The sequence below is a fragment of the Pelobates fuscus genome, chromosome 6 (assembly GCF_036172605.1).
Source record: "Pelobates fuscus isolate aPelFus1 chromosome 6, aPelFus1.pri, whole genome shotgun sequence".
In the NCBI taxonomy this organism is placed as follows: domain Eukaryota; kingdom Metazoa; phylum Chordata; class Amphibia; order Anura; family Pelobatidae; genus Pelobates; species Pelobates fuscus.
In genome coordinates, this window is record NC_086322.1 from 184414220 (window position 1) to 184430595 (window position 16376).

Here is a 16376-nt window from a genome sequence, read left to right on the forward strand (position 1 = left end):
CCACAATCACCCACACACATACACAGCACCCACACACATACACAGCACCCACACACATACACAGCACCCACACACATACACAGCACCCACACACATACACAGCACCCACACACATACACAGCACCCACACACATACACAGCACCCACACACATACACAGCACCCACACACATACACAGCACCCACACACATACACAGCACCCACAGACATACAGCACCCTCACACACATTACACAAACAGCACCCTCACACAGCACACTAACAGTACCCTCACAAACACAAACAGGACCCTAACAAACACACACACACACACAGCACACTACCAGTACCCTCACACACAAACAGCACCCTCACACACAGTACATTCACAGCACCCTCACAAGCACGCACACACAAACACCCTCACCCACATAGTACACTACCAGCACCCTCACACAGCACACACACAGCTTTGTGTGTGTGTGTATGTGTATATGTATGTGTATATATATATATATGCCGCGTGTGCTTGTGCTTTAGGGTGCACACCCTAATGCAATAGGCTGCGCACGCCTATGGTTTGATATAAACCTCAGTGTCCTCCAATTGTCTCATACATTCTGCCACATACTTCTCAGAATCCATTATCACCAAAGTACTGCCTTTATCTGCAGGTTTGATGACAATCTGATCATTTTCTCTGAGTCCTTTTAGGGCCATCCTTTCTTCAAGTAAGGTTGTAATTACAATACAATGGAAGATGCATTAAAAACTAATTTGTGTATTAACCTACTTGGAATTAATTTCAGAGTTTAGTGAATTAACTTCAATCTGATTTATAGCGACAGTGTGTCCAAACAAGTGCGAGTTGGTTGTTGAGTAAGCATTTTTGCCACAATTGATGTCAAGAATTTGTTCACCATTATACCCCATAACTTGGGGGTTGAGGCCATACGGACATGGCTAAGTGAATGCAACAAGTACAAGGGCCCACCTATAGAATTTTTGGTGGAATGTTTGGAATTTCTTCTACACAACAATTATTTCAGATTTGAAAAGATTTTTTACATGCAACTCAGGGGGACAGCGATGGGATCAGCAATAGCACCCTCTTATGCGAATTGCTTTATGCATATTTATGAAAGATCGAGTATCCTCCAACAATATGGTTCGAAGATTATCTCATACCACAGATTTGTGGATGATATTTTCATCATATGGTCTGGCTCTGAGGGTGAGCTTACCTCTATGATCAACACGCTGAATAATGATGAATCTCCAATTTGCCTTACATTAAACTACGATACCGATACAATCCAATTTTTGGAAGTGGAGGTGTACAAAGTTGGTAACCAAGTGAATTACCGCCTATACAAGAAACCAGCCGACCGAAACACCCTACTACACTACACTAGCTATCATCCCACGTCTCTAAAAAAATATTTACCGATTTCCCAGTTTCTAAGGGTAATGAGAAATAATTCAGACAAATCTACGAGGGATCTACAAATTGAAAACATGAACCAAGCTTTTTTGGAAAGAGGTTATGAAAAACATGTCTTAAGAAAAGCCTTGGACCGGGCGAGTGAAGTTTTCAACAAAGGTACGCTCCGCACAGCAAGGACCCAAATCACTCTGCCTATGAAGTTTCATTCCTCTAGTGACAACATCACAAAGAGCATTAAAAAACACTGGGAAGTTTTATCAACGGATCCGACACTGAGTAGAATTTTCTCTAATCCACCCAGAATATCGTATGTTAGAAACAGGAACCTGAAGGATTTGTTGATGAAGACTGATTTACCACGGGAGAGGTTGGTCCCCAACATATCAGAGAGGAAGGGATGTTTTCGTTGCTCAGCCTGTGTGACGTGTGGGCACATGTTAACGGGTACATCCTTTGTACATCCACATTCTGGCAAACGATACAAGATTTCCCACTATATATCATGTCTTACAGATCATGTCGTATATTTAATTTCTTGTCCATGCGGCTTATTTTATGTTGGCAAGACTGACTTAACCCTTAGGGACAGGATCAGAGGTCATAGATCGGCTATTACAACGGCATTTAGAGATGGGAAGACAGAAAAACCTGTGGCGAAACATTTCTTACAATTTAATCACAGGTTGCCCACACTGAAATTCATCGCTATAGATAGAATTCCGGTCTTGCCCAGAGGTGGAGATCGCTCCCAACTGTTACTACGGAGAGAAACGTTTTGGATTAAACAACTTGACACTATTCAACCCAAAGGTCTCAATGAATATATATCATTCAACTCATTTCTGGACACCCGATAATTATGCATATGTATATATTCGTATGGTTTAGGAATAATTAACAATGACTATGTTTGGCCTGCATAGATGGATGTAGGGGCAGCCTCTTTCTTGGTTAATGAAAAATCTCTTTTTTCGTTGTGGTTGTATGCTGTCCATATGTTTTTTGAGATAGAATAGGACCCTTAAAATACTTGTTTGATAGATAAGAATGTTTCTCATAAAATATTTTTTCATATAAGATTTTTTATAGAATAATTTGTTGAAATATTGGCATATTTGTCACCATAGGACAGGTTTATTAAAACTTTTGATAGGATACAACTCCCTCCTTTTAGTATCATCTTATGTAGTTTGATGTCAGATGGGTATTGTATATATTTGGATTAGGCATTGTTATAGGGTAAGGTGGTAGGTTAGATAGATACATACACTAGGCTTGCACAGCACTATGTTTCTTCACGTTTTGCAGCACCATTTATTTTTTGTTGTTTATGAGCACTGTTTGTTCCTTACCTTTAGGATTTACACGTTGGGACCAGGAATCACGTTTATATTTATTTTTAGCATCTTTTTATTAATTTTTTGATTTATTAATTTCTTTGCATATATTTATTTTTTATAGTTTTTATTTTTTATTATTTTTATCTATTATTTATTTTTTATTAATTTTTTTATTTATTTTTTATTTATTTTATTTTTTATATATATATTTTTTGTTTTTTATCTTTTATTTTTATTTATTTTTTTATATATTTTATGTTTCATTTTCTATTGTTTATTATTTTTTATGTTTTATCTTTTATTCTTTATTTGTGTTTTGTATTTTTTATTTATTATATTTTTGCACTCCACATATTTAGATTAATTTTCTTTATGCACTTTCCTTACTTATATCCTTATTTTTTACATGACAGATGGGGTAACCATCGGACACATTATTTAGGTTTATTGAGTAATACTGTTTTAATATGGTCCTATCCTGTTGGTCCGCTTTGTATAGCGGATTATATTTGGTCCTATCATTCTATTTTTAACAACTAAGGGTTCTCCATGTAGAGCATGCACGGAGGTGTGGGTGTTGCTGTGGCTACGATACACTTGGTTTCGAGACGCACAATTATCACGTCAGCACGTTGGGTTTACCGGGCGCACTACGATTACGTCATCACGCACCGGACCACGTTTTTGCACATGCGCACTGACACTCAACACGGAATCGAATAGAAATCAGTTTACACAGATGGGGAAAGTTACTTATTTATTGACACTGTATATAAATGATATGTTTGGGCACTATGATTATCTTGATAAAGACCCTGAAGGGTCGAAACGTTGATGTGGAGGTGATTTATTGAAATACATTTTTTTTTAAAATCCAAGTGAGTGCTCCTGTCTCCTTTCTTGTCTATATATATATATATATATATATATATATGCCGCGTGTGCTTGTGCTTTAGGGTGCACACCCTAATGCAATAGGCTGCGCACGCCTATGGTTTGATATAAACCTCAGTGTCCTCCAATTGTCTCATACATTCTGCCACATACTTCTCAGAATCCATTATCACCAAAGTACTGCCTTTATCTGCAGGTTTGATGACAATCTGATCATTTTCTCTGAGTCCTTTTAGGGCCATCCTTTCTTCAAGTAAGGTTGTAATTACAATACAATGGAAGATGCATTAAAAACTAATTTGTGTATTAACCTACTTGGAATTAATTTCAGAGTTTAGTGAATTAACTTCAATCTGATTTATAGCGACAGTGTGTCCAAACAAGTGCGAGTTGGTTGTTGAGTAAGCATTAAGCATGTACAGGTAGTAGGAGGGCTGATATGGGAGTGAGATGATAGGGGGTGTATTTACTAAATGCACAAATAAGGCTAAAACAGCCAAGGTGTGACTATAGTGGAGTTGGAGATTTTTGCTAATTCAGCAATTTCAGCTTTAATTTTCCAATTTGGCTTGCAGTAGACTTGTGCACAAATCCCTTTCAGCTTTGTTGAACGAATCAAATGGATTAATTTATGGACAAATGATTTGGAACAAAATGATTACTTAGTTTAAAAATTAACAGATATATGATTCGTTCAACACAGCTGAAAGGGATTTGTATTCAAGTGTAGTGTGACGTGCATAGCATTAGCATTTGTTGTTTAGTGACTACACCCTGTTCCAAATTATTATGCAAATGATATTTTTCTCATTTACCTAAATAATTGATGTAAATAACAGTCAGCATAATTCTCATGTTATCAACTATTAAGAGTACAATTCAAATTTTATTGAACAAACCTCCTAATGATAACAGTATTTTTTTTAAACATAAAAAACTTACAATGCACTGTTCCAAATTATTACGCACAGTAAGTTTCAAAACACTTTATAGGTTGTAAAGAACTGAAAATTGTAATTTGTTGTGTTTGCAGCACATTTACTGAAAAAGCTATTTCAATCAAACTTATAACAACATTTTAACCATTTTAACAGGTCACGTTACATTTTAACATAGGACCTCTAATTGATAGCAGCTTCACAAGTCTTGCATCCATTGAGTTATTTGGACATCCAGGGCGGCACTCATCAGTGAAAATTAGTCTTCATGTATTTTTCTGCCGTTTTTGCTTGTGAGCATTGGTTAGTGGTGGCCGAATAGAAGGTTTATGCACAGTTGCAAGACTCTGGAGGACTCTACACCTTGATGTGTGTGGGACTCCAGAGGCACCAGAAGCTTCAAATATCTGTTTGCTGCTATGTAATGGTATTTTAGCAGCTGCTCTCTTGAGCCGATGCATGAATCTGGCAGAAACCTCCCTCAATGTGCCTTTATCTGCACGAACCTGTCTGTGCTCTGAATGAGCCACAAATCTCTAAATAGTGCGATGATCACGCTTACGTTTTCGTGAAATATCTAATGTTTTCATACGTCATCCAAGGCATTGAACTATTTTACTCTTTTCGGCAGCAGAGAGATCCTTTTTCTTCCCCATATTGCATGAAAATGGTGCCCTGCTTAATAATATGGAACACCCTCCTTTAGTAGTTTTTCCTTACATTGGGCTCACCTGGCAATCTAATTATCACAGGTGTCAGAGATTGTTTTCAGTGATCAAAAGAGCCCTGAGACTCAATGCCATCCATGAGTTAAACTGAAAAACAAAATATTTAATCTTTGTGACACTTAAATAGAATTTGCATAATAATTTGGAACAGGGTGTATACCCCCAGAAATAGCTAAAAAAGATAAAAGAAGGCATCAGAAATACAAAGTGAAATTTAAAGGAAAAATAACAAGGTGTAAGAAGTTACGGTGCAGTAACTTGTTAAAGGGACACTATAGTCACCTGAACAAGTTTAGCTTAATGAAGCAGTTTTGGTGTATAGGACATGCCCCTGCAGCCTCACTGCTCAATCCTCTGCCATTTAGGAGTTAATCCCTTTGTTTATGAACCCTAGTCACACCTCCCTGCATGTGACTTGCACAGCCTTCCATAAACACTTCCTGTAAAGAGAGCCCTATTTAGACTCTTATTTCAAGTTAATAGCTTGAAATAGCTTGCTAGACCCTGCAAGAGCCTCCTGTATGTGATTAAAGTTCAATTTAGAGATTAAGATACAATTATTTAAGGTAAATTACATCTGTTTGAAAGTTAAACCAGTTTTTTTTTCAAGCAGGCTCTGTCAATCATAGCCAGGGGAGGTTTGGCTAGGGCTGCATGAACAGAAACAAAGTGATTTAACTCCTAAATGACAGTGAATTGAGCAGTGTAATTGCAAGGGAATGATCTAAACACTAAAACTGCTTTATTTAGCTAAAGTAATTTAGGTGACTATAATGTTCCTTTAATTACAGGGATAGAAAATAATTCCATGATATTCAAAGGTTCCCAAACTTTACAAGGATTTTTAATTTCCTGCAATTCAGTGAGCAAAGTAGCTCTCCAGAACCTACTTATCTCTCTGTGTCCCTATATAGATATTGTGAGAGAGAAAAGTTGGAGGGTGGGGAGTCACAAAATAGGAATAATTACTGTTATGCCGTTGCCACTACAAGTGAAGATCTCACTACACTAACGAGGTAGAAAGACTTAAAGGGACGGTCCCCTTAGCCCCTCATAGAAACTTCAATAATTACATTGCAGAGTTAACTCTACCTCTGTCTGTGTTCCAGACCGCCACTAGAGATGCTTCCTTCTACTTCACAGAGGTTAACTCCGTGAAATGCCGCCTTGCAGGAGGACATCCAGTGTCTTCAAATCCCCAATAGAAAAGCATTAATGCAATGCTTTCCGATGGGGAAGGCCTAATGTCCATTCCCTGTGCTGGAGCATTAGGTTCCCTCATTGCATTGACGTCAGAGAAGGAGGAGACGGAGCCAGTGCCGAAGCCCTGGAAAGAGATAGGTGTTAAGAGTTTTTAACCCTTTCAACAGAGGGGGGTAGACATTTAGCTATGGGGCGCCATAGCGATAAGAATATAGTTTTGTATTCCTAATGCTATATTGTTTATAGATTTATTACCGTTTCACATATGACTCAGCAGGAAGCCTCTTTAGAAGCAACAAAAGCACTCCAAATAGGCAGTGAAGCACATAGACAGCCCGCCTAGCTTGGACCCATACGTGATGCCTATAGACGGGCAAAGAGACCAATAGAGGTCAAGGAAACATGCATGATAAAAGAAGTCGAATAAAGGGTCAATCAGAAAAAGCTGGGTCAAATATCAAAATAAATAGACAGAACAAGGTGCCTGCCAAACCACAACTGGTCAATGAGCTTAGGCATCTGAGAAGTGTATTTAAGTAATATTGTCTGCACATTGCTTTGGGCCATTCCTGTTTTGCTTTCAGAAATGCTGACCCACCACGGAAATATACCCTTACATTTTGTGGGGATATTTATGGGATAATAATAGTAAACAGTTGAGAATTACCCACTATTTTAATTCTCAGATCCCAAAGATCGTTATCGTGTAAGTGAAATGTATTCCATATCAATAAAATCACAATTTGTCATAAAAATAGACAATTTTTTTTTATATTCAAATAATAATAATAAGTAACATGCGTGACAATAATCAATGAAATTTTAGTATAACATGAGTATGCAATACAATATGGTAATATAAAAACATCTCCCAATGGCTAAGACAAGATTTACGACTGCCTTTCACATTGACAAAGAAAATGTTTCACACAGAGAACAGAATTCCTCAGAGTGCAGCGTAAAGCCATAAAAACTTTAGCTGACAGTTAGAATAGCCCTTTCAATGCTGGCTAGACCTCCTATGTAATTAAGATCTATTCTTATGTAAATTTTAAATAAAATAACATTTAAACCAGTTCATTAGTCATTTCCTGGATCCATCCAATAAGAGAAATCTACTATTTTATAAGCAGAATTTTTTTTTTTAGTTTGTCTAACAGATATTTAATCTTATTTTATAGCAAATCAATACACTTGGTTAAATATCACGACATGCTAACATGTGATATGTCACATTAATACATACTTATCCTAATTCCATCTGCAGAATGGAATGGTTATAAATATATACTTCTTAGTTAACGAAGATTTCTAAATATCGAAATTTGATTGTGATTTATCCAGTCATATATCATGCTATTAGAAAATTTTAATTAATTAAATGAAGCCAGTATATTTACCAGTTAAATAGATATTCTCACCAGATGTTCTCAGGTAGCTAAGTGTCAAGGAGTGTTTCTTTCTCGCTCTGACTCTGCTTGCTTCTTAGCCTGCTTCCGACTTTCTCTGCATTCCCCTGCCTTCATCTGCATACCCCCCTTGATTACCTCTCTCTCCTTTGTCTTAACTTTTTAAAGGGAAAGATTCTCAGTTCGTCACTGGTTAATAGACCAATAGAAAATTGGAGGTTTGATTATCTTTTAGATAGCAACTTAATATTTGGTCTATAGAGGGCAGTCTCGCCCCACTAAACATACCTATCCAGGAAAGAGTTAACTTTTCCTGGTGGCTATTTTGACGTCATTTTGGCTTATCTATATGTTGCCATAATTTTATGTTTTCTGTCAGATCAAAGGTTTCTTTAGGATTTTTTTCCAGACATTGTGTCGGCATTTTCTGTAGTAATTCCTAATATGACAGTTTGTAATACTAAATATGACCCCTTCAATACAATGGGATCTTGTTAGATATAGAAAGTAAAATTAAATTATTTAATCTTCTCTGTCACAAATGTCTGGGTTTAGAATGTATTATATTCCATTAGCAATTAGACAGTCTCTTATCACTTGGTTTGTTTATACTATACATTCCTTTTAGCTCTGGCTTTTAGAGAAGTTTTAAAAATGTCTGCCGATATAAATACCCTGACAATTTACACGTACTAACACTCCGTGACTCATGCATGAAGTGTTAGTAGGTGTTACTATGATAAAAAATCTAAATCTTAGATATGTGTGTTTGTTGGGGCATGTAATTGTTAGGCTTAGTTAGTAGGATATATATGTCCTTAGCGTGACCTATTGTTTACAGCTCAAACAATTTGTTTATTAAAGACACATCTTGTAAGAGGTACAGTAAATATACATGTTTTTACTTTTTTGGCATCCAAATTTAGACATTTGACATCAGCAAACTGATTGCAGAGAAAAACTATATAGAAATAAAATTTCGATCTGCAGTAGGATGGGCAAAAGAAAAAAGCACAAATCACTCCTATGATATCCCTCCAGAATGCCCTCCTAAAGTACAAAATGGAGAATGCCATGTCAACTTCATCAGAAAGGTAAGTCTGTGAACTACTCTAATTGGTAAAACAATCAGAATGGTTTGAACATATAGTCCGCTAGTGTGATGCAGTGTCAAATGATTAAATAAATACATTTGTTATGAACGCTTGCTATTTCGTATACCCGTTTATTTGTATGCTCCCAAAAGGCTAGATACTTGGTGATTATAGCCTGTTCGCCTGGAGCGCTGATTCGTACGTTCCCGAAAGCCAGGGTGCATAAAAGTAAATCTAGCAGTTCATCAGTCACATACTCAAACATCAGTCAAGACTTGATGAACGGAACAATAGGAATAATTTTAATTTGGACAGATGGCCTGCTTTTATACACATCAGGGTTACAGTTCTACACGCCCATATATTTCTTAGTCACAATGACTGTGCATAAAAATATAAAATCTAAAATATACATAAAAACACATATAAAACATAGATTATACAACTATTCTATCCCCGGAAAGCTTTAATCTGATCCCACGAATACAGCCGAATCGCCACCAGGGTAAAGTTTTGACTGACCGCTCATGAGGCGTCAACCCAAAACCATTCCAGAGTTTTAGTGGTGGCGGTTGGTCATTTTCGGGAGTTCCCAACCAAAAGACGAACGGTTCCCCTGGCTCATAGGAAGCGTTTGTTCGACTTAGAGTTTCAAATACTCAACGTAGTTTTATCTACCGAACACAGGGAAAGTAACTTGGATAATACAGCATACAGTTTTGTCACAACATTTATTTCCATCTTTGCTATGTTCCTCTTTTGTTCTTTTCTACCTTAAATTGAAAGTGCCTCCCTGTCCTCAATGAGTAAGTTACCTCTAATCCTGAGCCGAGATCATAATTGACATAGTTCCAGACAAGCCACGATCAATTTTCAAAGTGATATGTTAAGTGGGAGGTTTTCATTGAAATAAAGAATTCTATGACATACTAAGCAATCCTCTTTCACAAAAGCTATTTTTGATGATTTTGTATTTTAAATTCTAATTCCATTGAGTTTCAGAATAAAGGTTTGGATAACAAATAATCGGTTGGAGTGGTCAGTGGATTTTCAGCAGTTGGCACCTGCTGTGTGATATTTGGAATCTTTAAGTACCTAGCATAATGCAATATTAGGAAAAAGTCTGCTACTTGCACCGTTTTTTTTAAGCATTTACGAGATGTCAAACATTAATTATTACAAGAAATTAGGGCGCATGCAGAATGCTCAAAAAAATCCACACAGGAATAAATAGGTGATCAGGCAATGGCTGAAATATAAATACACAAACATAAGTCCTACACTCAAACTCCCAGCAGCAACGACTATCGTACACATTAGCCTCAATACATACAGTAAAAAACAAAGAAAAAAACGTTACCTGCATATTTAAATAAATGGAGGTTATTTAGTAACTTCAATGACCATTAGATGCAAGCCCATTAAAGACTAGATAATGGGATCAAATACCTGTAAAAAAAAAAAAAAAAAAGAAAAGAAAATTCCAAAAGAAAGACATTCATTGGTTTGTACTGATTATCTTTTTTTTTTTTTTTTTAATTCTTTATTTATTCCAAGGCAGAACATTACATTGAAAGCATAACGCATCAAGTCATTGCAATATATTGTTACATTGTGCATGACAGATTCCTATCGTATTTTTAATAACAGTAGGCTAACACTCCTTGCAAACCGTTACTTCACCATTGCATCCTGGAGTGTGTACCTTTTATCTCCATACGTGTCCTTTAAAATTCTCAAATGGGAAATTCTATTCAAAATCAGAAAACACTACAGAATTAGGATGGTCCTTAATTCATCAATCTCCATTGACTTTTACCAACATAGTCACTAATGTTATAATTGTCCTATTTTGCATTTTGTGATATTTAAGGCACAATGTTCGTTCAGCTGGGACTGGGGACCTTCCTTTCCCACACAAGGCATATGGAAAGATATCAAGATTGAGGCCTATAATGTTTTCCACTTGGACTATATCTCCTATGTTCCAGTGTTTGGTATGCTTTATCTATTTATTTATTGGTCAATAATGTTTATTAAGAAGCAACATAAGGTCACTAGAGAAGTCTGAAATGATTCAAGGATGACATTGGTTATCCAAATATATTCCCCAAATATTTTCTCATATAGTGAGAACAGGCAACCTTATTTTACGTTAATATTTCACATCTCATGATATAGATTTTGAGTAACTTTCCCTGTAAGCATTGTCGTAGCTGAGATAGAAAAAGAAAAATCACACGGAACTTGACATTGCCAAATCTGTCATTAATCCCTTTGGTCAAAGGTTGAGTAACCTTATCGGACCATATTAATGGTTAGTGCCTTATAAGGCCCCAGCATTCTCATTTAACATATTAAATAGGTTTAGGCTATCAGTGTGCATGTAAATATCTTAAAGGGTTACTCCAACCACCATGACTACTTCTGAGTCATTAAGTGGTCATGGTTGTAGGAATCTGGATGTGCAGTGTAATTAGCACTTTTGTGCCGGGGAAAGTTGCACCTCCAGCACATATTACCTTGTTAGGTTATTTTTCTAGTTCATTAAATGCTGCTGATGGCTGATTTGCAAAGGTGGCACTGCAGCGTTGTAAAGTTAGTGAACATGTGCAAATTCTAATAGTCTTATGTACTAAACTCAGAATTAGAGTAAATTGGAATCTCAATAAAAAAAAAAGGGATGCTGTAGGCACCATAACTACCTAATCTCATCAAAGTTGTTGGTGTGTCGAGTCTCCTGGCTCTGTCCTTTCATTCAGCATTAAAGGAGCACTATAGTGCCAGAAAAACAAACTTGTTTTTCTGGCACTATAGGGTCATTAGGTCCCCTTCAGCCAATTACTTTTCTCCAGTACTGGGCTCCCTGTGTGCTGGGGAACTCTCCACCCCTTGCCGACGTCAGATCCACATGCGTGGCACTTTCAAATAGCCCAAAGGAAAGCTTACTCAATGCTTTCCTATGGACGTCCAGCATCTTATCACTGTGATTTTCACAGTGAGAATCGCGGAAGCGCCTCTAGGGGCTGTCAGTGAGACAGCCACTAGAGGCTGGATTAACCCTCAGTGAGATATAGCAGTTTCAGGGTTAAAACTAGAGGGACCTGGCATCCAGACCACTTAATTGAGCTGAAGTGGTCTGGGTGCCTATAGTGGTCCTGCATCCCATCCTCTCTGTGCCACTTTGGTTAATGAGGAAGCTGACTGGTTTCAGCCTATAACAGGGCCATCGCTGGTGTGAATAGGTATGGCTAGAAGGAAGCATTTAATCTCTCTCTTAGTCTTACCTTCAGTAAGGGCTGGGCTGTGGGAAGTCCTTGAATATGGTTTAACACTGAATAGAGAGACCATGCCAGAGGACGCCAAGCACCTTAACCAATTTATGAAAGATGAAATGGTTATAGTGCCTACAGTGTCCCTTTAAAGATTAAAATATCCAAGCTGTAATTTTAATTGAAATGGAGAATTTTTCAAAATCTGTTTTATATATATATATATATATATATATATATTTTTTTTTTTTTTTGCTTGAAAATTTTATTCAGATTTTAAGTCACTACAATTTGAAGTTTAGTGAATAAGTAGCTTCCCTATTTAAGAGAATGGAAATTCTGTTAATTTCTGGATGGTGACACTCTGGAAGGATCATATAACATTGAGAAACAATCTTGTAAAAGGCATTATCAAAGTTTTATATATATATTTTATTTTTTGTTATTTTTCTTTTTTATGTATATTTGTATTGCAATTTAATCCAGATCATTAGGGATTGTAAATCATACCTTTACACTTAATAAGCAATTGTCAAGTTGTTGTTGTTTTGCTTACTGTTTTAATGTCTGATGTCAGCTTTAACACTGGCAGAGCAATGTGAAATGTTGTAAACTCTATTTTCTAGTAGGTCTATTATGCTGTAAGAATAGAACAACATTGCTTCATTGGAAATCTATAAATTAATGTGGATGTAAAATAAATCTATATCTCAGACACATTCTATAATTTCTCAAGCCATTCAATATAGAATTATCAGAGTAACTTCTGAAAATGTTAGTGACTTATTACAGTTAGAACCATTTTAAATCATATTCCTTTTGTCTAATCTTCTTCCCCTTTAGATAAGAACACCTCTCAGTGGATGGTTGTTATTGAGTCTGTCTTTGATGTAATCACTGCAAATCCTCTACAGGGACGAGTTGAAATGAAAATATCAGAGCTTAAAGTTGACCAGTCACGTGAGCTAACAATTAACCCTGGGCAGAGGGCAATCAAGGTGATTGTCAAAATTGATAAGGTACGTTTTTATATATATATATATGTGTGTGTATGTGTGTGTGTGTATGTGTGTATATATATATATATATATTTTTTTTAAAACCATGTACTGAGCAAATTAAATATAATTGGCAAATATTTGCTGTTAAATTCAGTTATTAAATTATACTTTATATTTTAGACAATTTGCACTGCATACACCAAACACTTCACTCGTTCACTTATTACCTGTACGTGGGGGTATTTTTTACAATAAACACAGGATTGTACCAAGCATTAAATGCAACTTGCAAGTTGGGGAAAATGCAGGTGATACTCAAAAAATTTGAATATTGTGCAAAAGTTTATTTATTTCAGTAATGCAACGTAAAAGAGGAAACTAATATATGAGAGAGACGCATTACATGCAAAGCAAGATAGTTCAAGCCGTGATTTGTCATAAGTGCGATGATTATGGCTTACAGCTCATGAAAACCCCAAATCCACAATCTCAATAAATTAGAATATTACATGCAATCAATAAAACAAGGAGTGTACATAGAACAATATCAGACCTCTGAAAAGCATAAGCATGCATATGGACTCAGTACTTGGTTTGGGCCCCTTTTGTGGCAGTTACTGCCTTAATGTGTCGTGACATGGAAGCTATCAGTCTGTGGCACTGCTGAGGTTTTATGGAAGACCAGGATGCTTCAATAGTGGCCTTCAGCTCTTCTGCATTGTTCGGTCTCATGTCTCTCCTCTTTCTCTTGGCAATGCCCCATAGATTCTCTAAGGTGAATTTGCTTGCTAATCACAGTAATCCCACGGTCATTGAACCAGGCTTTGGTGCTTTTGGCAGTGTGGGCAGGTGCCAAGTCCTGCTGGAAAATGAATTTAGCATCCCCATAAAGCTAATCTGTGGAAGGAAGCATGAAGTGCTCCAAAATCTCCTGGTAGACGGCTGTGTTGACCCTGGACTTAATGAAGCACAGTGGACCAACACCAAAAGATGACATGGCTCCCCAAATCAACACAGACTGTGGAAACTTCACACTGGACTTCAAGCATCTTGCAGTGTGGGCCTCTCCATTCTTCCTCCAGACTCTGGGTCCTTGGTTTCCAAATGAGATGCAAAAGTTGCTCTCCTCAGAAAAGAGGACTTTGGACCACTGAGCAACAGAGCAGGTCTGTTTTTCTTTAGCCCAGGTAAGACGCTTCTGTCGTTGTTTTTTGTTCAGGAGCGGCTTGAGAAGAGGAATACGACATCTGAAGCCCATGTCCAGGATCCGTTTGTGTCTGGTTGCTCTTGATGCACTGACTCCAGCCTCAGTCCACTCCTTGTGAAAGTCCCCAACACTTTTTAATGGCCTTTTCCCGGACAATCCTCTCCAGGCTCCGGTCATCCCTGCTGCTTGTGCACCTTTTTCTTCCATATGTTTCCCTTCCACATAACTTTCTATTAATGTGCTTTGATACAGCACTTTGGGAACATCCAACTTCCTTCGCAATTACCTTTTGAGGCTTTCCCTCCTTATGGAGGGTGTCAGTGATGGTTTTCTGCACAACTGTCAGGTCAGCAGTCTTCCCAATGATTGTGATTCCTACTGAACCAGACTGAGAGACCATTTAAAGGCTCAGAAACACTTTGCAGGTGTTATGGCTTACTTAGCTGATTAGAGTGGGACACTGTGAGCCTAGAATATTGCACCTTTTCACAATATTCTAATTTACTGAGATTGTGGATTTGGGGTTTTCATGAGCTGTACGCCATAATCATCGCACTTATTACAAATCACAGCTTGAACTATCTTGCTTTGCATGTAATGCGTCTATCTCCTATATTAGTTTCCCCTTTTATGTTGCATTACTGAAATAAATACACTTTTGCACGATATTCAAATTTTTCGAGTATCACCTGTATAGTATGTATCTGAACCTTATTGAGCATTGAAGAAATTACTCCATGTTTGACAGTTCTCTCTAACCAGTGCTGGTGTGGTGTGGAAGGTCTGCTCTGGTGATTTACTAAAATGGCTGGTTGCCGTTAGATGATCCTATATTTGTGTGCCATTTCATATTTCCTATAGTAAACTGTGTTGTGGATGTTTGCCAGTCTAATCTGTCTGTATTTTGGGAAAAGAGCTTAAAGGGACACTCCAAGCACCCAGACCACTTCTGCCCATTTGAGTGGTCTGGGTGCCAACTCCCACTACTCTTAACCCTGCAAGTGTAATTATCGCAGTTTTTTTTTAAACTGCAATAATTACCTTGCAGGGTTAACTCCACCTCTAGTGGCTGTCTACTATAAAACTACTACTAGACAGCCACTAGAGGGCACTTCCTGGTTTCTAGCACAGGAGCGTCGCTGGACGTCCTCACGCTGTGTGAGGACCTCCAGCGCATTAGGTCTCCCCGGCCAGTGGGCGGGATCAGTCTCGCCCACCGGCCAACGCAGTCAGAGGGAGGAGCGGCGCGGAGTAAGAAGCAGCGACGTGGGTAAGCGACGTGCCTCTGGTAAGTAACTGAAGGGGTTTTCACCCCTTCGCCAACCGGGGATTAGGGGGTGGGAGGGATAGAGGTCCTGCAGTGCCAGGAAAACGGATTGTTTTCCTGGCACTGGAGTTTCCCTTTAATGTTTGTGCACCAGAAAAAAATAACCTCAGCCTGTTTTAAAACCAGCGTTTTTTAGTTACTGATTTTATCTTTATTTTAGAATACTCCTGTAGAGTTGTGGTGGCCAAATCGGTATGGATCCCAGACTGGATATGAGATGACTATCAGATTCCTGTTTGAAGAAGGAAACATCATTGAAAATACAATTAAGGTTCCGTTTGGTTTTCTTTCCCTTTCTAAGCAATTGATTATATATCTTTTTAGCTGCACAGACTATGGTTGCTACTGTTTTTTTATTTTTATTTTTTTATTATTTTTAATAGTGCAAAAGGAGGTACAAACATATCTGCAATGCCACAATAGCCGTTACAGACCTATCAAAGCTGACAATTTGTGACATAAGATTAATACTGCACATTTTGAATAAAGTTAGAATATTGCTGAGTAAGTCGGTAGATTAGTAAATACGATGAACAAT

At 37.5% G+C, this 16376-nt stretch overlaps 1 protein-coding gene across 3 annotated transcripts in view; it reads left to right on the top strand.

Annotated features, from left to right (window-relative positions):
- Window positions 1-16376, top strand: part of LOC134614594 (beta-mannosidase-like) — an 80365-nt gene that overhangs the window by 39023 nt on the left and 24966 nt on the right. The window contains exons 4-7 of one of the 3 annotated variants that reach the window (XM_063458564.1): window positions 8864-9031; window positions 10905-11028; window positions 13147-13322; window positions 15999-16109. In XM_063458564.1, coding sequence (XP_063314634.1) covers window positions 8864-9031; window positions 10905-11028; window positions 13147-13322; window positions 15999-16109 — 579 coding nt within the window. The remainder of the gene's footprint in view (window positions 1-8863; window positions 9032-10904; window positions 11029-13146; window positions 13323-15998; window positions 16110-16376) is intronic. The other 2 variants (XM_063458565.1, XM_063458566.1) reach the window with 2 other exon arrangements.